We start from the raw sequence: 25,047 nt of genomic DNA on the forward strand, positions 1-25,047 counted from the left end.
GCCCTGGCTAAAACCTGTTGAGTTTGAGATGCTTATCATGCCACGCCTTACGTCTGTTCTGTGTCACCTTCGTGGCCCACTGTGCCTGCGGTTGTCGCTCATCTAGATTATTTCATTGCTATCAACACCCTTTAGTTAATTTTATGGTACGGTGTATTTTTTTCTTTCTGTGCGGTCCGTTCACCATGTACTGGACAGTGGGATCTTTCTTTTTTCTAGGTTCGGACTGTATGTTCTTCCCCTCAATTTCAGCCGTAATTGCCTTTCCTTCTTCTGCTTCTCTGTATTCCTTCGGACATTCATTTTCCTCTGTTTTCTCACCTTCGTCGACCCTTAACATATTACAACTCAGAAATAGTTCGTAGTTTTCTATCTACTAGTGGAAAAGGCCATTCATCAAGTCTAGGTTGTCATCATTCGATCCTCCTTCTAGTCTCAATACTCCTTCGTTCGTTTCCATTCTCCTCTTTCCTTTGTCGTCACTTTCGCTTTCACCTTTTGAATCTAACGATGTTGCCTCCTCACCAACATTTGTGCGTGCAGGTCAATTATGAATCTTTTGCCTCCGTGCTCCATTGATAGGGTATTTCGTTTCCAATCATGTTTTACTTTTTCTTGCACCAACCAATTCCGTCCCAGAATAGCATCATATCCTTTTCTTTTCAATGGAATGACCACAAAGTCCAATAAAAATGGTTGCGTTCCAATAGTTACCGGTTGTGCCCTCAAGGTTCCCAATGGTTTGATCCTGTGCTGGTCTGCCGTGAGCAACTGGAATGTAGGTGGCCACAACGTCGGCTTTCCCAACTTCTTCTAGGTATCCTCCGGTAACACATTCACGCTGGACCCTCCATCAACAATTGTGTCTCTCAGAACATTTCCCAAAATCCCCATCTCGACGATCGCCAGATGCCTTCCCATTGTGAGTGCCAGAAGCATTGGGTCTGTTGCCATCGTTCCACTACTGTCCCTTCCTGTTTCATTCGTTACTTTCGGAAGCGGTGTAGAATTCAGAATGGTCATCCGTAACTGGGGCATTGTGAGGTCACTTGATTGGGACTTCCATTTGCATCACCTGCTTTATTATGTTTTGCTCGGCGCAATTCCTTGTTGAGGTGTCGGTGGTGTCCTTCAACTGAGATGTCTCCGCCTGTGATGCCTTTTCAATTTCTGCTCGCGCTTCCCCCAATTTCCTCTTTTCTTTTGCCAGGTCCGGGTACACCTTTGCTTGCCTTCTTGTAATTGCTAGAACCTCCTCTTCGTCCGTCCTGACAGTGATCAAATTTACTTCGGATTTCGGGCACTTGGCATCTTCATGATCGCCAGGTCCGCACCACCTGCATAATAATTTCGGTGTGTTTGTCGTTGCACAATCTTGCTCAAAATGACCCCACAAATTACATGCTTGGCATTGAACGATCAGCCGTCTGTTTGCATCATATTGGATTCAACTTCGGCTCCCATTATTATTATTGGCATTGTTGTTGTTGTTCTGCCCATGTCTATTATTCCTGTACCCTCCAGACGTGGCACCTGCATTACTGGTGTTTCCACTATTGCTTGACGGGGAAGCCTCCTGTGTAAGAAGCACCTGCAAAGGTCCTCTAGTTTTCATGTTGAAGGGGCATTCTTTTGTTGAATGTCCCATGATTTGACAGATGTCGCAGAATTGGTTCTTTGGACAAGACCCTTTAGTATGACCGTCCGTCTTACACTCTGTGCACCACAACTCACTTCCCTTTGTCTCCTTCTGCATGTTTTTAAATTCCTTCATCATGTGGATCATGTCCTTCTGTAGGGCACAAACCTTCTTGCTACTGTTTTCATCATCATTGCTATCCTCTCCTGAGGACGTGTCGTCATCGAAGTTGGAGGAACTATTCTTCTTTTTCTTTTTCGTCCTCTGCTCGCTTTCCAAGTTCATTGCTCTATTGTATGCTTTAGTGTATGACGACGGTGGCACGATTTTCATTTTCTTCTGCAACTTCGGGTGTAGGCCTTTCACGAACCATCTTTTTTGCAGTCCGTCCGTGGGCTTATTTTCCATTTTATTTATCAAATATTTTAATACGATGGTGGCACGATTTTCATTTTCTTCCGCAACTTCGGGTGTAGGCCTTCCATGAACCATCTTTTCTACAGTCCGTCTGTGGGCTTATTTTCCATTTAATTTATCAAATCTTTTAATTTCCTGGCGTAGACACAAACAGTTTCATTCTTCCCTTGCTTAGTATTGAATATCTTTGCTACAATCTCATTGTCGTCGTGGAGTAGTTGAAATTCTGTCGTAAACTCCTTAAGTTTATCCCAAGTGGTTAAGTTCTAGGGATCTGCATTTGCGAACCAATCAATTGCAACATCCCGTAGGGTTGCCGGAAATTGCCAGACCCATTCGTTTGTATTTGTTATGCCATTTACCCTCCAAATCGTTTCCCATGTTTTGCAATGTTGGATTGGATCGGTCGTATCATCCCCATCAAATTTTAGTAACTTTTTCTTTGGTCCTGCCATCACTACTGGATTTTGTGCATAGGTGTTGTTCGGTCTTGCAACATTGGCGTTGTTCACTCCCACACCGGTGTTCAGCAATCCCACACTGGCAGTCTGCTCTCCCACACTGGCGGTCTGCACTCCGATGGTCTACTCTCCCACACCGGTGGTCAGCTCTCCCACACCGACGGTCTACTCTCCCATACCGGCGGTCCCAACAGTTGTGAAACTTGGTGAAGAAGGATCTTCAAAAGTTGTCCCTTCCGGAAGTGTATCGCGGACAAAGAGTTCACTCTACGCTCGTGCTCCCCCGGCACTCCGAGCCATGCAAGTCGATTCTCTTCCATCTGGATTCTCTTCCCTCGGCAAATACAAATTCAAAAACTCCTCCCTTGCCTCTTCCACCAACTCCACCCGTTGTCGAGTCTCTTTTAACAATTCCTCCGCATTTCTGTGTCCGTTGCAATCTTCTGAAACCTCCTTTTGCGTTCGGCTTGCTGTGCCAAAATTAAATTTTCTTGTGCAATATGGATTCCATCTTTTCCCTTGACCTTATTTCGATCCTTGTTAAGCTGATTTGGCATTAAGCTTGATTCCTCCCTCCTTCTAGGTTCATAGGGCAACGACGCCAAATGTTTATAGCATAGATTAAATGATTAATGCACATAGACAATGAACAAGATCAATAGAACTCCTAGTATTCGCATATGCCAAGAGATTACATAACTAATGATAAGATAAGATGATTTACAATGCACCCAGATGGGTTATAAATACTTTCTGTTGAATCTTCCCGAAGGGGTCCGTTGGCTACAAAATCTTTACCGACGACAACACCCTGTCGGCTACAGTTTCTACCGATGACACAAGCTTCATCAACTAAATATTTGGATACAATAATTACAATGCCAAATATTAATATATGCAACACTATTCATTTAATTTGATTTGGGAGCCTGAAAATGGATTTGCTGCCCACGTGAGTTCTCCAATATGAATTGTAGTTGTTTGAGAGCGAGCTCCTCATTCAACATTGCTGCTTGGGAATCAAACGCTACAACCCAAAGACAAGATTGTGCATTTCTCCCTTACACGCAAGCTCAATGACTGTTGATGCTGCTGCTGAAATATTACTATGCGACTCTCTGGATTAGGCATGGCGATCTAAAACAATAACTCCAATCCACTCGTAGCTTCCAATTCACTCACCACATAACTTGAAATCATACTTAGCTTTTTGTTCATTTCTTTTTGATGGTTTCAAATTTTAATATTAAATTCCTGCATTGTTAAAGTTTGGTGCCAACATAAGAATTAATTATTAAATGATCATTGAAGGAATTTTAATTATATAACTTGACCCATGAACTCTATTAACTTTCTAATATATTATTAATAAACTTTGATTTTATCTATAATATAATAATTGTACAGATAGGCTATAAATGCATCTCCAAGGAACCAACAATAAATCCAGATGTTTACTGCAAAAGTCAAACATCCAATCACCTTGCCCTAAATAGCAAATGCATGAACTTGATTTACTATAAATGGTAACTCCTTGAAAATGGGCTATGCTAACGACAGTCAATCTCCATACTGTCACCAAATTGTCAAGTGATCCACATGCAATTGTAACTCTAATGTTCCCAAAATGAGGACTTACTGTAAATAGTCAGTGTGCCAGGTAGACTTAAAGGAGGAACAAACTAGAGCAAGGCTTGGCAATTGCCACTAGATATCCTTCGTCATTTCCAAATTGGACCCTCTAATCCCACCATCCTAGCCTATGAGGGTCACATCATAGGTTAATCTCTAAAACACCGATGCTCGCAAAAATGGGGACATTATAGTCCTCCCTCCCTAAGATTGCTTGTCCCCAAGCAATCACAACTTTAATGAAACTTTACTGCATTTGGAAGATCAAAAGAAGGCTAAGGACTGTCTAACATTGAAACACCACTACAACACTTGTGTAACCACACCTACATGGAAATGAATAACAATCCATCTGTCCAAACTCTTTGCATTAAAATTGTGCATTTGAAATGATGATCAAAAGTAAAATTGCCCATAATCCACACCATGTGCATACTGCAACACTCCCCAACGAACCCAAACTAGAATCCTGTGTTTACCATATGGGGTAAATGAATTAATGCATACAGACAATGAAACAAGAACATGTAACAACAGTTTTCCGTTTATTATTTGCATATGCCAGAGACATTATATAATGCTTATGATGATGATTACAATGATCTTGGAGGGTGTATATATACTTTCCGAAGAACCTTCCCAAAGGGGTCCGTCGGCTACATAACAAGAACCTTCCCGAAGGGGCCGTCGGCTACACAGTATTTACCGATGACATCATCTCGTCTTCTACACAATATTTACTGACGACATCCTGATGCATGTGCAGGATCCCATACTACACTAGAGAGTGTCCAATCAAATATACCTAGGTCCCAAACCTTAAATTGAAGCCTGCCAAGAAGAATAACCGTAGACTTCAGACTCACTAATTTGATCCAAACACCACCATGCCACTGACGGTGAAGAAACCTGATGGACCCCATCCAACTTGCAGTACTAACCCTACCACCACCTGGATTCTAGTATAGACAAGATTCACATTCATCCATCACAAGGTGGTAAGGATATCCTAAATCACCTATGACACCCAACTCCCTCAACACTGTACCAGTGTGGGTATGAAATCCAACTGAACTACAAAGATAAGAACTCTCAAGGATGTCTATATCACAACAAAGATACAATCCTCCATTGAACTGCCATGGATGTATTGACTCTGAAAGTAATCTCCCCGTCAACTTGCAGTTTTTAACTCCATTATTTAAAGATGGTGTATACTGGTCCCATAAGGGATGATACAATAATGGACCTGATTCTCATTGGTGCATAACCTAGTCCTTTAGTTGCGGATCAAAATAAAAATGATGAGCACTCCTCATTATGTAGTTACAATAAAAAGCTTCGATCTTTGTCAATGACTCATCACTAACATTCCAAGAATCAAAAGATGGCTCCAATCTCTAGCCCCGAACAACTGATTGGGTACATGCCCTGCCAAGCCTCTGTGCATACCCAACAGCATACTCTTTGACATGAAACAAGTGTACGTATTCTAATTTAATTGCCTCCAAAGCCCTTTCAGTGAACCTCAAATCGCAAATATGAGTACCAACCACAATCCCATATTGTCTCTCCTAAAACTCTTCTCTCCAAAGAAGGTATGCAACATACTTATGTGTGCACTCAAAGTGAGACAAGGTTGAATCAACCTTCTCTCCTGTAACCTTCAAATGATCCCTTGAACTCTGTGGCTCAACAAATTTAGATCAAAATCATCTATATGGAATGAAATAACTAATTTGTTTTGAGGATAGGGAAACGACTGAATATGATGGATTAGTGTAGTCTACTGATATACAACTCTCTAAAAAGTCCACCAATACTACACAAGGGCTCTCAATAACCTGTCTTGCATCATCTGACAATGTGCTGAATACTGGAGAATTTGATAGAACAAGAGACTCTCTTCTGCTCTCAACCAAACTACTCATCTTAGCTTAGTCGTAGTACCTAAGTCTTTGATGGATGTAGCTACATCCTTACTGCAACTTATGGATATTAATTCATCACAAGTGCAGGTGTGCGAAGGTGAATTGAATCTGTAGCTGTTGAAGATTGTACTTAGCTCAAATCCACAGTAACCTCATTTAATTGTAACTGTGACTCCTAAAGAGCCAGCTATGTGCTCTCCAATATGTCTGTAATCGCCTCAACCTCACGAGTGAGCTCAACTACCTCTTCTTCCTTTCTCATCAATGCATCGTAGCAAGTGCAACCCCACTCGAGAAGGTAATCCCTGTCAACTAATAACTACAAGTAATAATGTTTCATTATCCTGACAACTCAAAGTGAGTGGATCTCTACAAGGAAAAGACCACTATCACCATGCTCATCCAACAAAGGAGCACCCCGACACTAACATCTAACAGGAAGCATCATAACACTGAATGGCTTTGGCAATCTTACTATCACTCACCTTCAATTGCCTGATCAAATGATGTCTCTGAACTCCCTGACTCCCATGTAAGTTCTCTGACCCTCAATCTGCATTGTGAAATGAAGCTGTATCAGCATAGCTCATTCAGACAAATAACATCATTTGTGCTATTGTCTCTCCACACATCAACAACAGAGGTTCTTCTACTAAGCACCTCAAAAGCGGCTCATCTAATAGAGTGGAAGTTGCTACTACAATAGTCTCCTTGTACACTTCCACTTCCCATGTAACCATAAGTCCTTGCAAGTCATGATCTGAGACCTAGCACCAACCGGTGAATTCCATGAATCATTATCTAAATTCTGATATGAAAAATCACACTTGCTGAAGCATGAGTCCTTATAAATAACATCAGTAGTACCCAAATCATTAGTACTAACATCATCCACCTACAAAAGCTTTGCTATCTCATGTGGAAGCAAACATAATTCATGTCTGCCAAAGAAATCAGAGTTATAAGAGCTCGTATTTTCCATGCAATCCTCAAAAGTGACACTCCCATCTTGTGAGTCAAGACTCAAGGAGACACCAGCCACATCTTCCGTGCTGGCTTTTACATCAACATTGTCATTATGTTCAAACAAGTTACTGCTGTTATAAAGTTCAGAACCTTTATCATTATTATCTTCATTGCTACCAATTGATGTAGGGATTCTATCAATGGTGATATCATGTCATTATCTTTCTCATGATCACAAGCTCATATCTCATGAGAATAATGGGACTTAGTTGTTGAATAAATGGTAGCTTTGGTCAGATATTGAAATAATGATTGATATATATATACATATAATCATTGCTTCTTATATTTTTGGAAAACCAATCATTATGTTTGTATCTGATTGAAGAATCATAAATTCTAAGTATATGACCGATCTGCATTTAGAGACCATTAAATTGCAGACTGTAGTTAATTGATGTTTCATATCCAATCTCAATCGAGCATCATGATTGGCAATATGAACCAGATTGAACTTTTAATATGTTTAAACAAGATCACTTTCGATCTCGAATAAGGAAATTGTTTGCAATTGTTAAAGGTTGAAACCCGATTAGAGATTGGGCATGAAGAGACACTTTTCATGAGACATACCCATTAACGGGCATGTTTCCACCTTGTGGAGACATGTCCACTCATGGATATGTCTACTCACATCATATATAATGCAGATCTGATGCCAAGGAATGACATCAAAATTAATTAATATATGCTCTGCCCTTTGGAGTTCGGTGACTAAAAATATTAGATCCAAAATTACAAATTAGTTTTCAGTATTTATCAATATTGAATAGTCATTTGCATACACATTTCATAAAGATCAAATTCTGATTACATCCTGCAGAATAAAATTCAGAGATTAGTAAAAATCATATTCTGAAAATTGAAAAGACATTCATGGTTAATCTGAGATAAATCTAATCATAATCTACATTAATGAGGCTGTCCTCAAACAAATCAGAAATAACATCATTCCTTTGTGAAAAGTCTCCTGCATCACGAGTATAAGAAATTCTAGTAGCAGCTCCATTGAGTAAAAGCTCAACTTCCACATCAACTTTCTTTCCCATTGCTTCATTTGTATGGATAACATCATTTAAATTAGAGATTGCTTTTTCCTTCTTCAAAAACAAGGGATCCATAAATCTCCAGTTGTTGAAGATGTTCAGATAAGATTCAATTGTAATCCTGTAAGGCATGCACGAGCTTGGGCATAAGGGCCTGTACGGATTTTGTTGACCTTGTTTCACCCATGGTTTACAGAACACCTTTGTCCTTTATGCAAACGCCTCCCTTGCAGGATGACACAAAACGCTTTGATACCACTGTAATATCCCCACACTGGGATATTGTTTCAAATCTGATTTTGGCTATCAATTTTGAGGTTTTGACATTTTGTCAAACACTTTGCATGCAAACTTGGGTAATTGTTTAGCCTTGCAATTTAGTCACTCTTTTAATCCCATATATATGCCTTAAGATATATATGAAAATTTCAAATTACCTTGCTTGAAGTTTAAAGATGCAATCTCAGACAACATTCATCAAGCTTTATCCACTGAATTTTTGGATACAATAATTACAATGCCAAATATTAATATATGCAACTTTACTAATTTAACTTGATTTGGGAATCTGAAAATGGATTTGCAGCTCACATGAATTCTCCAATTCAAATCACAGCTGTCTGAAAGGGAGCTCCTTATTCAACGTTAGTGCCTGGGAATCAAATGCTGGCACCCAGAGACAGGATCGTGCATTTCTCCCTTACATGAAGGCCCAATGACTATTGATGCTGCTGCTGAAATATAATTATGCTCTTCTCTGCATTAGACGTGGCAATCTAAAACAATAACTGCAGCTTTCAAATTACAGATTGCAGCACAGACTGAATATTCCTAGCCGCCTATGGAAGTTAAACCATTTTCTACCAATTACAATCTGATATAAATGCGATTGTAACCCTCACCAAATTCAATTCCAATTAAGCATAAACATAATTTCTGAATGAATTGTTAACACAATTGACTTGGTGTTTAATAGGCTCAAAGTGCTTCAAAATCTGGAAGAATTTCCAATTCTTAGATCAAACTCCTGAAAGTTGAAACCCTTGACTCAGTCTTTTAAAATGATATATGCTGATGCTAGTCAATCTCCATACTGCCACAAATCTGTTCAGGTTCCCCGCTAACAATAGTAAGTCCGACGTTCCCAAAATGATCATTTTCTATAAATAGTAAGTGTGCTAGTCTGACTCAAATGAGGAATAAACCTGAACAGCGCCTGACAACTGCCACTAGAAGTCCTTCACGATGCCCAAAATGGACCTTCTAATCCCACCACTCCAGCCTATGAGGGTCAAATAATAGGCTAATCCTTCAGACACTGATGCTTGCAAAAATGGGGACATCGCATTTTCTAAGTTCATCCAAGGTCTTGAGTTGCATGGTTCTATTCTTTTGGACTGCAGATAGATCCATATAAAGTTGTAAAACCGTGCGAGTTTTTTATATTCAAATTCAATAGGCATCACACCTTCTTTCCCATAGTGCATTTCAAATGGAGTAAAAGCAGTGGTTGTCTTCCATGTGGTTCTGTAGGCCCAAACTGCCTTAGATAGCTGTCACCCAATCTTTTTTGTGAACTTCCACTGTTTTGGTTAATATAGACTCGACTTCCCTATTTGCTATTTCAGCTAGTGGGTGATAAGGACTTGATTTTTTGTGCTTAATGCTTTTGTATAGTGGTGAGTATACCTGCCTGTCATGTGGGTGACCCGGGTTAGATGCTCAACAACAACGCTAAAAAATGTTTGACCTCCTAATTAGATCAATAACTAGGCTACAAAATTCTGGATTGGACATCCACAGCAAGGAATTTTCTCATGGTGAAGGCTCATTGACTTGTCAACCCAGGGAACATGTACTTGAAATGGGCCAGCACTATATGTGCACTAAGTACCAGCTAAAACCATGCTATTCTACAACGTAATAGGAAATAAGACTGGAAGGTACATGCTTTGGAAATTAAGTAATTCAAATTCTTATAAAAAGCCAATGCTAAAGCTAAACTCATACAAGTAACTGCATCAAAGTTCAGGATAGACAGACAGGAAACTACTTTGTCTGCTTTGGCTGCAAGAACAGTTGCATGAAACCAGCTCCAGTGGTTGCAGGAACAGCCACTTGAAACTATTTCGAGTGGTTGCAGGAACAAACAAACTCCGGAGCAGTAACTATAACTGAAATAAAACTAATGCTTAAATGAAAAGGGATTACTCACCAAGTGGGCCCCCTTGGATGAGTATATCCAAAGCTCAATTACACTACATAAACTCAGAACTTAATCACTTTATTCATTTATCCAAAAAGTTATATTACACATTATAGCTGAAAACTAATCAACACTGTTCTTGAATTGAAATCTACAATGCTATATTACATTGAGTTCTACTTCTATGTGGCTAACCTATGAAGAAGTTTCAGATCTTTATTTAAAACAAACTACCACTAACATATCAGTGCCGAAAGGAATAGGCAGATAAGAGTTGTTATAGCATTAGTAAGAAGGAAAACTATCCATCAAATGAGGAACAAATAAATGTCCAATTACACAAGGAGGAAATGTAGCTTAATCTACTGCTTAGATTTGTTACACATAAAGAATGACCACTGAAGTTATTTGAATTACTCCAAACGAGCTGTAACTAATTCATCATTTGACTGCTTCAATGCCGATCCTTGCTAACTGTTTTGCCTTGGTTCCCAGAACACAATCCTTCTTGAATGCCGATTCTGATTTTGCTACTTCATTAATTACCCCTGCATCATGACATTAGTATGCACAAAAGATATGCAACGCATATATTCATTTAGTGTTAGAGTAATCATTCATCAAACCATAACTAGGATCAACATTTATAAATTGCATATATATAACTATATAGGAGTGTTTGTCATTCACATAGGTAACTAAAAAATAAGTTTAAGTTCATATTGCCAAATTCACAAAACTGGCCAAAGTCACTTAGAAACCAAGTTCAGGGCACTGACTATGACATAAACTCATGATCACCACAAAGAAAACATGAGCCATTTCTTGGGCTCATCATTCATCACAGCTCCAGGTGAGTTTTTCAGCCTTTTTGGTGATTAACTGCCAGATTTTATGTAAAAGGTTGCTTAAATTTTTGGGCAAGTGATTCTGTAGCATTTTTTTTGCAAGAACTTACAAGTCAGTTGAGTTTTTAATCTCTGAATATAGACAGATATTATTCTCCTTTTCTTATCTTAAATTTATATCTTGTGCAAACATTTTATTGCCAGTTCTAGAAATTTAAACTCAGTCACGGAACTTTCTTTGAGAGTTATATGCATTTAAATCGTCTTGGCAAATCTTTTTCATTCCAGGCATTAGTGTCTTCTTGTAGAGTAGCAAAAATTGTTTGAGGCCATTCCTTTTCTTTGGTTTATCCATTTACATTCCATATGGTTTCAGAGTTCTTAGTTCAAATGACAACTAATAGAAGGTAACTCCCACATTTAAGAATAATTATGATGATTACAAGAGGGGCAACTGTAAATAGAAACGTGCTCAAGCAAATGCAAATAGGTAAAAAGTGTTAAGAATACTAACCCGATAACCTACAGGTCTGATAGTACAGACCATACTTCCTCTTTAATGGTAATATATCTTTAAAATTGGCATTATACAATATATAACTCTTCTATAGGAGCTGGCGACTTCTCATAAAACAACAGTTGGATGCTCGACTAAACTAACACATAGTTAGTTAGGCTTTATTAATTTTGTTTTCCAGATCGCTGACTTAGGAAGGGTTATGTCCCTTTGAGGGACATACCCTTTAGGAAGGATATATAGGTAGGTTTTAGATGTAGATTAAAATACACACAGCAATAACAAAGTCTGCTCCTCTAAGCATTTATATCCTGCGATTTATATCTAAGATACTCCTTCACAATAAAAGGTCGAATATTCAGTATTGGATCTGCATCAAAATAAGCACTCACTTTATCAATATTCAGAATTCTTAGAAGACCATTCTGAGCATATAAGACTGGATTAAAAGTCAGATTCAGAGATAAGAAATTTGCAGAAAATTTACATGGTATCAGAGCTTGGTTTTAGAACCTAGGCTCTACAAAAATTTCAGTAATATTGTAAAAGAGATAAAGATGATATGTTAATTCTAATATTGTATGTCGATGATTTACTAATAACAGGTGATGATTATCTCATAGATCAGTGCAAGAAAGATCTAACTAGAGAATTCAAAATGAAAGATTTGGGACTCCTTCATTACTTCCTAGGACTGGAAGTACGACAAAATTCTGACAGTATCATACTTAATCAAGGAAAGTATACCTCAGACATTTTGAAGAGATTTGGAATGTGGAATTGTAAACCTATGTCTTCTCCAATGGAAATTAATTTACATAAACTTAAGGAAGCAACTACAGAATCACCTTCCATAGATTCTACTCGCTACAGACAGATGATTGGGTCCCTTATGTACTTAGTAAATACAAGGCCAGATATTTGCTATGCAGTTAATTCCTTAAGTCAGTTTATGTGTGAACCGAAGGAGATTCACCTAGTTGCAGTTAAACACATTATGAGATACCTACAAGGCGCTCTTAATTTTGGACTCAAATATGAGAAAGTTGCTTTAGACTTGTATGGATTCACTGACTTAGATTGGGGTGGAAGTGGTAAAGACAAAAAAAAGTACTTCAGAATGCTGTTTCAGTTTAGGATCAGCTATGATATCTTGGATATGCAGAAAGTAGTCTTCAGTAGCTCAGAGCTCCATAGAAGCCGAATACATTGCAGATGGCCTCTCAAGAAGTAGTCTGGCTGAAGAAGTTACTTGTAGGATTATTTGGGCAAGCCATGAATCCTACAATTATTCATTGTGATAATCAAAGTTCCATCAAGCTCTCAATGAATCCAGTTTACCATGACAGGTCCAAGCATATTGAAATTCCTTACCATTATGTAAGAGATATGGTAGATAGGAATTCTGTAAAATTGGAATACATTTGCACTGTAGATCAAATAGCAGACATATTCACCAAGCCTCTATCTAGAGTAAAGATAGAACATTTCAAGAGGAGACTTGGTATGGTTGAGTTGTAATCCATTTGTACTCTTTTGATTAATAATAAAATAATTTTATTTTGTCAGGCTATTGACTGTTATGGGCTCCACCATGTGTAATAATTATTTAAAGAGGTGACGATCTCTGAAATAATGAACACTTGTATAAAAGACATTATGAGAGATGACGATCTCTTAGATAATGTACTAAACAATATATTTTTTGCAAGATCTAGATGATTTTTAGATCATATTGTGATGCTGACATTGCTATGTTCATGGATCACAAATTGGATAAAGGAAGAATCTTAGTATTCTCCGAGTTTATCCTATATTCTGATAGATCTTAAAACTCAGGATCTTGTTGTGATATGGAAATACCAGTTTATATGAAATCACAACTTGGATAAATGAAGAGATTACTCTTTAGATTTATCCTGTATAATATCACTAGTAGCAATGATTTTTCATATCATAGGTTTAGTAATATGACTTTGTATCATGTGTTCTATGATACCACATACCAAGAAGAGACAAACAGATATATAATATTAATTCTTGCTTATTCATCTGTATTGATGTTGCTAGATATAATATCTCTCTATAGGATTATTAGGTTAAGATGGAGTGTTAAGAATACTAATCAGATAACCTACAGGTCTGATAGTATAAACTGTACTTCCTCTTTAATGGTAATATATCTCTAAAATTGGCATTATAGAATATATATATCTCTTCAATAGGAGCCGGCAACTTCTCATAAAACAACAGTTTGATGCTTGACTAAACTAACACATAGTTAGTTAGGCATTATTAATTTTGTTTTCCAGATCGCTGACTTAGGAAGAGTTTAGTTAGTGCTGATTTAGGAAGGGTTATGTCCCTTTGAGGGACATACCCTTTAGGAAGGATATATACGTAGGTTCTAGATGTAGATTAAAGTACACACAGCAATAACAAAGTCTGCTCCTCTAAGCATTTATATCCTGTGATTTATATCTGAGATACTGTAATATCCTCCCCTGATTTGAACTTTGACTTGCAGAAATTTAACTTAAGGAATATTGTCAAACACTTTGTATGCAAACTCATAAAGCTGATTTCCTCAATAAATTGCTTTCCAATGAGTAGATTTACGAACAACTATGAAGTGACATTAAAATGCATAATACACATCATAACATTTTCACAAACACTTGGCACACATTCAATAGTATATGAAAAATCTGGAAACTCTTTCAATCTGCTAATAAAGGGTGATTTTTAAATGTAGATGTGCACTTACAGCTGCCTTAAAGGCTGCAACAACTATTCAGACTTGTATTCAACAATTATTATACAAAATATCAAAATTTGACAAAAGAAACCTGGAATTAGTTGCCGTAGTATTTTGCAGATGTAGTCGGCCAGCCCTCCAAACTTCTAATCAGCCGGAAAAACAAGTAAACTTGATACCAACACTGTTCACGCCGTACTATAGCAAAATACTGTTCATGCCGACTGTAGCAAAATACTGTTCATGCGGCACTATAGCAATAACTAACTTCAGATCTGCACCTCAAACCCTTGTAAATTTCTTTATGCAAACGCCCCAAATGAAACCCAGTGTGTTTCCGGAAGTGAAAACACCCTTGATCCTCCTGACCATGTCTTCCAACAGTGAACAGAATGCTAGCAAAGAGGGATTCCGTCCTCCAAGCCCGATAATCAGATATCCAGCAACATAACATTAATCTTCATCCAAGCATACCAAAAAAAAAACACTTCCATTTCTTTTATAGTGTTCTCACAAGAGCTCAATCCTTCGTTTTCTCAATGTGGGATAAAACATAACTCCCTTTATGTACCTTATGTCTCCAATGTGTTATAAAAATAAAGGGAACTCTTTTAATTTAAATATTTCCCACAAACTATAGTCTATGCATTAATAAAGTTAAATATTTAAATTTAACTTTATAAAATGGCTTTATCAATGCATAACAAATCTTATCAATGATAAATAAGTTTTCCTGTCGATTTTAAACAATTACCATCGACATACCACTGTGACTGAATGTTCGGCCATGTCCAAGATGACTTACTATAAATAGCAAGTATGCCCAAAGTTGCCTCAGAACCCCTCAGAAAGACCTGCAACTGAAACTGTCTTGGCCAAATGGCCTCTAAGCCCCTTTAATGTCCTAGTTAGCCTACGGGACTGTGGGGAAATAGGCTAACGACAACATCATGCTATGAATGCTAGAAAGGGGACATTACAGTCCGCCCTTCCCAAAATTGCTTGTCCTCAAGCAATTTCAGCTCTGGATGCTGCAATATCTGCTTATTTTCCCAAGTAGCATCCTCGACAGGTAGGTTCCTTCACTTCACTAGATACTCCCTGATAGTCCTCCTGCGAAGCACCCTCTCCCTGGAGTCGAGTATGGCCTCGAGAACCAAGATAAGCTTTCCCTCATCATCAAGAGGTGGCAATACTACTGAAGGCACCACATTGTGACCCAATGCCTTCTTAAGGCGTGACACATGGAACACATTATGCACTTTACTGTCTGCAGGCAACTCCAACTGATAAGCTACTTCGCCCACTCTCCTGATTACTTTGAACGGTCCATAGTAGCGTGGTTTCAATTTCTCTGCTCCACTCTTCTTGAGAGAGGACTGTCTATACGGCTGTAACATGAGGTACACCATATCTCCCACCTCAAAAGACCTCTCAACCCTGTGCTGATCAGCATATTGCTTTTGCTGATTTTATGCTTTTTGCAAATTTTCCTTCAAGGATCGCATAATGTCCTGACACTCCTGCAAAGTATCCTTGGCCTTAGGCACCCTGCTGTCCCCAAATAACAAATCCAAAAAATTAGGAGCATCATACCCGTACAGTGCCATAAAAGGGGACATTTGAATTGACATATGGAAAGAGGTATTATAGCAGTTTTCCCCTAGATGTAGCCACTTCACCCAAGCCTTCTGCTCTCCTGCAATGTAGTTTCGAAGGTACCCCTCAACCCATTTGTTCACTATCTTTGTCTGCCCATCAGTTTGGGGGTGGTAGCTGGTACTCGAAGTGAGCTCTGTTTCACATAACCTGAACAACTCCTGCCAAAAGTGGCTCATAAATCTACTGTCTCTGTCACTGACTATGCTCCGTGGTATCCCATGTAGTCTGAATACCTCTCGAAAAAATAGTTCTGCTGTTTGTGCTGCTGAATATGTAGACGAAATTGCAAAGAAATGTGCAAATTTCGTCAATTTGTCTACCACAACAAAGATACAATCCCGACCCTGTGCCTTGGGGAGGCCTGTGATAAAATCCATGGAAATGCTATCCCACTTCTTCTCTGGTATGGGTAGGGGCTGTAGTAAACCACCCGGAAAAGAATGTTCCTGTTTGTTCTGTTGACACACAGGGCATTCCTTAACAAACTGAAGCACCTCTGATTTGAGTCCTTTCCAAGTGAAGTGCTCTCTCACCTGCCGATATGTCTTAAAGAATCCGGGATGTCCTGCCATTGGTGAATCATGAAATGCCCTCAAAATCTTCTACTTTATAGCAGACCCGGGTACTAAATAAATCCTTTCCTTGTAGATGATCAGATCATTTACGACAGTGTATCGACTATCTTGAATAGCTCCCTCAATAATGCTAGATGCCCAACTATCCTTAGCATATTCTGCCAAGATCATCTCTCTCCAATCATCCATGACTATCTCAACAGCAAGCAAATGAGGCCTTCTAGATAAAGCATCTGCAACAATATTTTTCTTCCCTTTGACATAGGCTATGTCGAAATCATAGGCCTGTAATTTACTCACCCATTTCTGTTGCCTATCATTAAGGTCCTTCTGTCCAAGGAAATGTTTCATGCTATTATGATCTGTTTTTCCTGTGAACCGGCTTCCCACTAAGTACTGCCTGAACTTAGCTAGCGCGTGCATGATTGCTAGCATCTCTTTGTCGTAGATGTTGTAGGTTCTCTCCACACCTCGTAATTTTCTACTCTCATATGCGATGGGATGTTTGTCTTGCATGAGAACAACTCCTATGCCCTCTCCCGAGGCATCACACTGCAGCTCAAAGGGCCTGGTGAAATCTGGAATGGCTAAAACAAGACATGTACTCATCAGCTCCTTAAACCTGTCAAAACAATCCTGAGCCCTCTCTGACCACTTGAAACTATCTTTCCGTGTCAAATCTGTAAGTGGTGCTGCTATCTGTGAAAATCCCTTCACAAATCTGCGGTAGAACCCACAAAGCCCGAGAAATCCCTTGAGTTGTGAAGTGTTCCTCGGTGGTGGCCAATCCAGAATGGCCCTGATCTTGTCTGGGTCAACCCGAACACTTCCTGCACTAATAATATGCCCTAGATAGAGCAACTCTGTCATCCCAAACTCACATTTACTCATCTTGGCATATAATGACTCCCTCTCTAGAATACTGAGCACTGTATCAATATGCTTCAAATGTTCCTCCCAAGTACGGCTGTATATCAGTATATTATCAAAAAATATCAACACAAACTTCCTCAACTGATCTTTGAACACTCTATTCATACAGGACTGGAAAGTGGCAGGGGCATTTGTCAACCCAAAGGGCATGACTAAGAACTCAAAATGTCCATAGTGGCATCTAAAAGCTGTCTTCTCCACATCCACCTCTCTAACCCGTATCTGATGGTAGCGGGATCTCAAATCAATCTTGGAGAAGTAGCATGCACCATGCAATTCATCAATAAGCTCATCGATGCGCGGGATAGGGTATCGGTTCTTGATTGTCTTCTTGTTTAGCTCCCTATAATCAATGCACATCCTCATTGTACCATCCTTCTTCACCAATACTACTGAAGAAGCGAAAGGACTTTTGCTTGGCCGTATGTGCCCCATGTCAATCAACTCCTTAATTGCCTTTTCTATTTCATCCTTACATCTCTTTGGATGGCGGTAAGGTGTGATGATAACTGGCTTAGCCCCTTCCTCTAATTCAATAACATGCTCGATTCCCCTATCCGGGGGTCTCCCTGGAGGTATCTCACCAAACACCTTAGTATGTTTGGTTATTATTTTTTGTACATCAGGTGAATACTCTTGTTTATGCTGCTCTATCATCTTAGGCATTACTCTAAATTCTGCTGCCCACTGCAACTAATCATGTCTAAAGAAACTCTGCATCCGCTTGAGTGACACCACTCGAAGTCTCCCATCTGACAAACCTCTGAGCATTATCTTCTTACCATTTGCCTCAAACCTCATTTCCATTTTCTCAAGGTTAAATGTAAACTCTACCAGAGACTTCATCCAGTTCATCCCAAGCACCATATCCTGATCACCAATGTTGACCACAAAGAAATCTCCTGTCATGTCATAATCTCCCAAATGAAGCTGCAAGTTGGAGATTTTCTTGGTACATTCAATTTTGAAGCCATCGGCAACCATCACCTTAAATCCCCTATGCTCCTCTGTATGTAGCCCTCTGCATGTCACAAACTTCTCATCAATGAAGTTATGTGTCGCCCCTGTATCAATGAGTGCCACAACTCTCTGTCCACCCAAGGTTCCCCTAACTCTGAAAGTGACGGCCTCCTGTATACTTGACAAGTAAGCTATCGTGCTATCACCGCGTGCTTCCTCCTGTGAAGAACTATCATCATCTCCATCTGATTCGGATGACTACTCTGAATCTCCATCTACTGACTCTTCGGCTGAAAAGTACTCCATCTACTTAGCTTTTGCTTTCAATGGACACTTATGTGACAAATCCCAAGGCTCCCTGCAATGAAAACAAAGCTTCTTCTTCCTCAGATCATTAAGTGTCTCATTGTCCAACCTCTTACTTTCCTCCTTAGCTGGCTGAACCTCTTTATGAAAAGGTTTCCTGTCCTTATCTTTCCTTGAAGGGAAACTCTTTGCCTGGAATTTATTTTTTGAAGATGAAGAGGAATCCATGTCACGAGCTTTCTTAATGGCTTCCTGCAAAGTGGGAGGGTTGAGAGCTTTAATCCACCCTCTCAACGGATCAGCTAACCCATCCATAAATAGAACTAGTATCCTCCGTTCAGATACATTTGTTACTAACATTGCAAGTTTCTAAAACTCTGAAATGTATGTTTCCAATGATCCCCACTGTTTAAGCTGAGCTAACTCCTTGAAATGGAGTTCTGGATCCTTCCTATCAAAACGTTCAATCAGCCTCTCTATAAACTCCACATATGAGGTAATGTGTGCATGTCCCATAGTGACCATACCATGATGCCACCACTCGTGTGCTAACCCATCCAGATGAATTGCTGCGTACTTAATAGCTTCTTCCTCGGGCATAGGGTTCAATTGAAAGTATGTGTCAAGCTTTTGAACCCAAGCTCTTGCTGTAGACTTTCCTGAGCCATCATAATATGGTAACTCAAGTCTCCCTACTTTCTTCCGTAGCTCATAGCTCTGGTTCCTGTCATGTCCACGTGGCATATGTTTCATCCACACATCCATATACTCCCTAAAGGTAATTGCAACAGTAAAATCTGGTCCTCTGGCTTCCCAATCTCTCCTCAACTGGTCCTGTATATCAGTAATCTGGGGCTCTGGTACGAGCTGCTCTGGAGCTCTAGGAGGAAATGTAGGAATCATGGGCCTTGAACTCACTGTCCTAGCTCGCTGGGGTGCAGGACCGAAATTGTTCCCAACTTGTTCATCTCCATTATGTGTCCCATCCTGACCATTTCCATTCTGATTGTTACCATTCTGATTATTTCCTCCACCCATGTTAGCATTCAACCCCATTTGACGAGCCATCATCTGCATCATAAGATCCAATCTCTGATTCTGTTCCTGTGCCCTTTGTTCTGCTACTCGCTGACCCTGTACCAAGGTCTCTAATAACTGTAAGAATCTTTCCTCTCCAGGCTCTGGACCGGCATTCCCGCCTCCACCTAATCTTGTATTCCTGTCATCTTGGTCACCCATATTGCTGTCTTGATCAAAGAATACCTCTGCTGTGTCTGTATGACTGGATTCTATACCCCCCTGTACGGATGAACTAGACTGTTTGCTTTGCAGGTCTGAACTCCTACTTTGTCTTGCTTTGGTATTGCGGAAATTATAAGGCCCCTGTCGCATACTCAAACATAAATGCTCTGATTTTAGTGTTTTGACATTTCATCAAACACTTTCCCCTCTATCTGCCAGTTCCAAATTTCCTATAAGACCTCCACAGGATGGCAGGACTTATAGCTCTGATACCAATGTAATATCCTCTCCTGATTTGAACTTTGACTTGCAGAAATTTAACTTAAGGAATATTGTCAAACACTTTGTATGCAAACTCATAAAGCTGATTTCCTCAATAAATTGCTTTCCAATGAGTAGATTTACGAACAACTATGAAGTGACATTAAAATGCATAATACACATCATAACATTTTCACAAACACTTGGCACACATTCAATAGTATATGAAAAATCTGGAAACTCTTTCAATTTGCTAATAAAGGGTGATTTTTAAATGTAGATGTGCACTTACAGCTGCCCTAAAGGCTACAACAACTATTCAGACTTGTATTCAACAATTAGTATGCAAAATATCAAAATTTGACAGAAGAAACCTGAAATTAGTTGCCGTAGTATTTTGCAGATGTAGTCGGCCAGCCCCCCAAACTTCTAATCAGCCGAAAAAACAAGTAAACTTGATACCAACATTGTTCACGCCGTACTGTATCAAAATACTGTTCATGCCGACTGTAGCAAAATACTGTTCATGCGGCACTATAGCAATAACTAACTTCAGATCTGCACCTCAAACCCTTGTAAATTTCTTTATGCAAACACCCCAAATGAAACCCAGTGTGTTTCCGGAAGTGAAAACACCCTTGATCCTCCTGACTGTGTCTTCCAACAACGAAGAGAATGCTAGCAAAGATGGATTCCGTCCTCCAAGCCCGATAATCAGATATCCAACAACATAACATTAATCTTCATCCAAGCATACCAAAAAAAAAAACACTTCCATTTCTTTTATAGTGTTCTCACAAGAGCTCAATCCTTCGTTTTCTCAATGTGGGATAAAACATAACTCCCTTTATGTACCTTATGTCTCCAATGTGTTATAAAAATAAAGGAAACTCTTTTAATTTAAATATTTCCCACAAACTATAGTCTATGCATTAATAAAGTTAAATATTTAAATTTAACTTTATAAAATGGCTTTATCAATGCATAACAAATCTTATCAATGATAAATAAGTTTTCCTGTCGATTTTAAACAATTAGCATCGACATACCACTGTGACTGAATGTCCGGCCATGTCCAAGATGACTTACTATAAATAGTAAGTATGCCCAAAGTTGCCTCAGAACCCCTCAGAAAGACCTGCAACTGAAACTGTCTTGCCAAATGGCCTCTAAGCCCCTTTAATGTCCTAGTTAGCCTACGGGACTGCGGGAAAATAGGCTAACGACAACATCATGCTATGAATGCTAGAAAGGGGACATTACAGATACTCCTTCACAATAAAAGGTTTATATTCAGTATTGGATCTACATCAAAATAAGCACTAACTTCATCAATATTCAGAATTCTTAGAAGACCATTCTCAGCATATAAGACTGGATTAAAAGTCTGATTCAGAGATAAGAAATTTGCAGAAAATTTACAAAGAGAGCACAGTACAGGGGCTTTTGTACTATACGAGTTGAACAACTTGGACTATAATACACACCTTTGAAAAAGTTACACTTCTTTATAACTTATTGAATAAGGTGATGGCTGGTCCAAAGTTGAATCCCTCTGTAAAAGTAGTTAATGAATATTATATTCATACCTTTAAAAAAGTTACTAGCTTATTGGATTAGGTGATGGCTGGTACAAAGTTGAATCCCACTTAAAATGTAGCTATTGAATATTACATGTTAGCTTAACCACAAAAGTGATTATGAAATTTATAGTGATAAAATTGGTTATAGTTGTTTTATTTGTTCCTAAAAGATTTGATGTTCTGGTTTCTTGTGGAATTTTTATGAAGAATATCTCTCATTTGGTAATACAGAAAGCTATTTTGGAGCTTTTAACATTATAGAATGTCATGTGTTGAGAATCTTATATGCTTTTTGAAATTATTTTCTTGAGTATACTTCAATTTTTTTATGAAAATGAAAGCAGTATAACTAATGAATCTAATGAATGTAAGAGTAGTATAATTAATTTATTTAATCAAGGCAAGTTTTCTTAATTTTCCAGGACTTGCTATCATTCTTGCTTTGTGAATCCAGTGGCAGCACTACGGGGAAAAGACTATGGGAAAACAAAAATGCGATACCCAGATTATGTAGAGACAGAATCAGGTCTACAATATAAGGTTGTGTGCTTGGATGCACTCTCACTTTCTCTGCATACCGATGTCAAATATTTTAACATGTTTATACCACTTTTGAAAGAAAATCAAAGTTTTGTTTCCCAGAAATAATTTTATAATGGAAAAGTCATGTTTTCTCATCTGGTTGCAGGACTTAAGAATAGGCAGTGGTCCAACTCCAAAGATAGGTGATGCTGTTGTTGTAAGTCCTACACATCTCCTTGTGCTTGAATGTTTTCATTGTTAGAACTTAGAACTGTAGTTGCATGCAATTTAATAACACCATCAGAAGCAAAGGCAAGCTCCTAATAAAACTTTAGTAGTAAGAGTTCAAAACTCAGTGTTTCTGCGTTCCACAATCGTGCTTTTTCTCTATTCTTTTAGCCTTCATCACATGGTATATTTTGCACCTGTCTAGACTTAGGTATTTTTGTTGAATCTCCTATGCTCTAAGAGTTTTGAATTCTCTTAGTCACACTAACTATTGATTATCAGTTTAAAAGTCATGCATGGAAATTGAAAACAGGGATACACGTGTATATCAAAAAGGTAACAATGGTTAGAGTTTTACATGTTCTAAAATAGGCATGATAATGCACATGAGCATGGCAGAATGACTTAAATGATGCTCATAAAAGAGATGTTAGGTAATAGTAGTTGATATTTACTTCTTTCAAGCACTTTACTGCCATTATTATGTTGGTTATCAGATTGGTTTTCTATCTAATATTGGCTCTCACCCTTGAGACTTTTCTGTCCCTCAACAGTTGACTGAACTTTGGCCGTTCTCTCTGAAATTTAAGGTTTAGCTCCCTTTTAAAAAATTGTACAACAATTTTTATTTTTCTCCTATTGACAAAATTGGTTCTTCTTTTCAGCAGAAGGCAGGAAAGGCTTTAGTGAATACTCATCACTATGAAATATCCACAGATGACCGATAGATTTTTGAATATAAACTTGTGTAAATAAACACAATCAAATGCCCATATTTCCACAAAAAGATGAAAATGTGAATGTAAACTCAGATTATAAAATGTTTCTTCCACTAACAGAAGAGAAACGATTGGACAATCATCAGATAATATTGCAAAGAATAACTTGAATATCAACACAAAAGTTCAGCATTCATAATTCATCCACATACATCATCAATTCATCTAGTGCCATTAAACTGAGTGAAAATATAACTTCGAGTGAACAACAACAAATCCCTAAAATCTGAGACACACTCACTCATCGAAGTAAGAGGGGAGATTTTGGGAATCCAAACAGCCCATCCTTTCCTTCATCATTCATTTCAATATAAATAGTCCATTCAACTTCTTCATCACAGACTGTTAAAGAACTGCTACAATAGTCTTCTTTTAGAACAACATAATTAAAAGTCCTTTGGATACTTGCTTGATAAACATAAAATCTGAAACTAAATATAGCCTATGATAGATGAGAGTCACGGGACTTTCTCCTCTCCCCCTTTTGCAGGTGTCTTTTGGGCTGGGTGCTTCTCTTTATATGCTTGTAAAGCATCGACAACTGCTGCTATGTCACTAAATTCTAGAACTGTCACATTGGTGTTTTAAATGGTCCACTAAGCCATTTGCTCTTTAATTTCTTTGGCCTTGATGAGGAATGTTCGATGGTGATTCCTTCACCCTATTAGTGTCGTCGGTAGAAATTGTGTGGCTGACGGGTTCATGTCGTCGGTAGATATTGTGTAGCCGACGGGTTCATGTCGTCGGTAAAGATTTGTAGCCGACAGATAGATTAGTATTGTTATGTAGCTGACGGACCCCTTCTGGAGGGTTTGGCAGGAAGTATTTATACCTCGTCTGGGATCATTGTAAACCATCCTATCTTATCATCAGTTATGTAATCTCTTGGCATATGGAATAAAGGAGTACTGCTGTTTCCGTTCTTATTCATTGTCTGTGTGCATTAATCATTTAATCTATATGGTAAACATGTTCGGCAGAAAGTATTTATACCCCGTCTGGGATCATTGTAAACCATCCTATCTTATCATCACTTATGTAATCTCTTGGCATATGGAATAAAGGAGTACTGCTGCTGTCATTCTTATTCATTATCTGTGTGCATGAATCAATAAATCTATGCGGTAAACAATTAGAATAACATTGATAATGATTAATTTCTTCTATTCCTCTCTACAAAATGCTTGAGGAGCTGCTGATCTTAGTTCTTTAACTCATCTGCCCTGACTATCCAAAGTTATCCTTCCTTTGAAGTTCGCATCCAATGTCCTTAAACTAACTAATTGTTTGATCTATCATTTCTTTTGCCTCCTTTAATATTTTCCTTGAACTATTTATGCTCTTCAACACACACTCACATTTATATCCCATGCTAAACATCTGTTTCTACATAGGTTGATCGCATGATTGCAATAGATCAAGGTTTATAGCTGCAGTAACTTTCATGTCAATCACCTCTTTGATCATCCAAATATTCCATTTGTGTGTGGTTTGTTCCATCTGGGCCATTCTTAT

The 25,047-nt window shown here is 38.5% G+C and overlaps 1 protein-coding gene across 4 annotated transcripts in view; it reads left to right on the forward strand.

The window, feature by feature from the left end:
• The window catches only part of LOC149539139 (peptidyl-prolyl cis-trans isomerase FKBP19, chloroplastic-like), a 248,668-nt gene that overhangs the window by 116,750 nt on the left and 106,871 nt on the right, over window positions 1–25,047 (forward strand). For all 4 annotated transcript variants that reach the window (XM_089800464.1, XM_089800467.1, XM_089800465.1 and 1 more), the window contains exons 4-5: window positions 22,458–22,543; window positions 22,692–22,742. In XM_089800464.1, coding sequence (XP_089656590.1) covers window positions 22,458–22,543; window positions 22,692–22,742 — 137 coding nt within the window. The remainder of the gene's footprint in view (window positions 1–22,457; window positions 22,544–22,691; window positions 22,743–25,047) is intronic.

This window comes from Cupressus sempervirens, chromosome 9 (genome assembly GCF_028749045.1).
Source record: "Cupressus sempervirens isolate cs-2001-9-10 chromosome 9, ASM2874904v1, whole genome shotgun sequence".
NCBI lineage: Eukaryota > Viridiplantae > Streptophyta > Pinopsida > Cupressales > Cupressaceae > Cupressus > Cupressus sempervirens.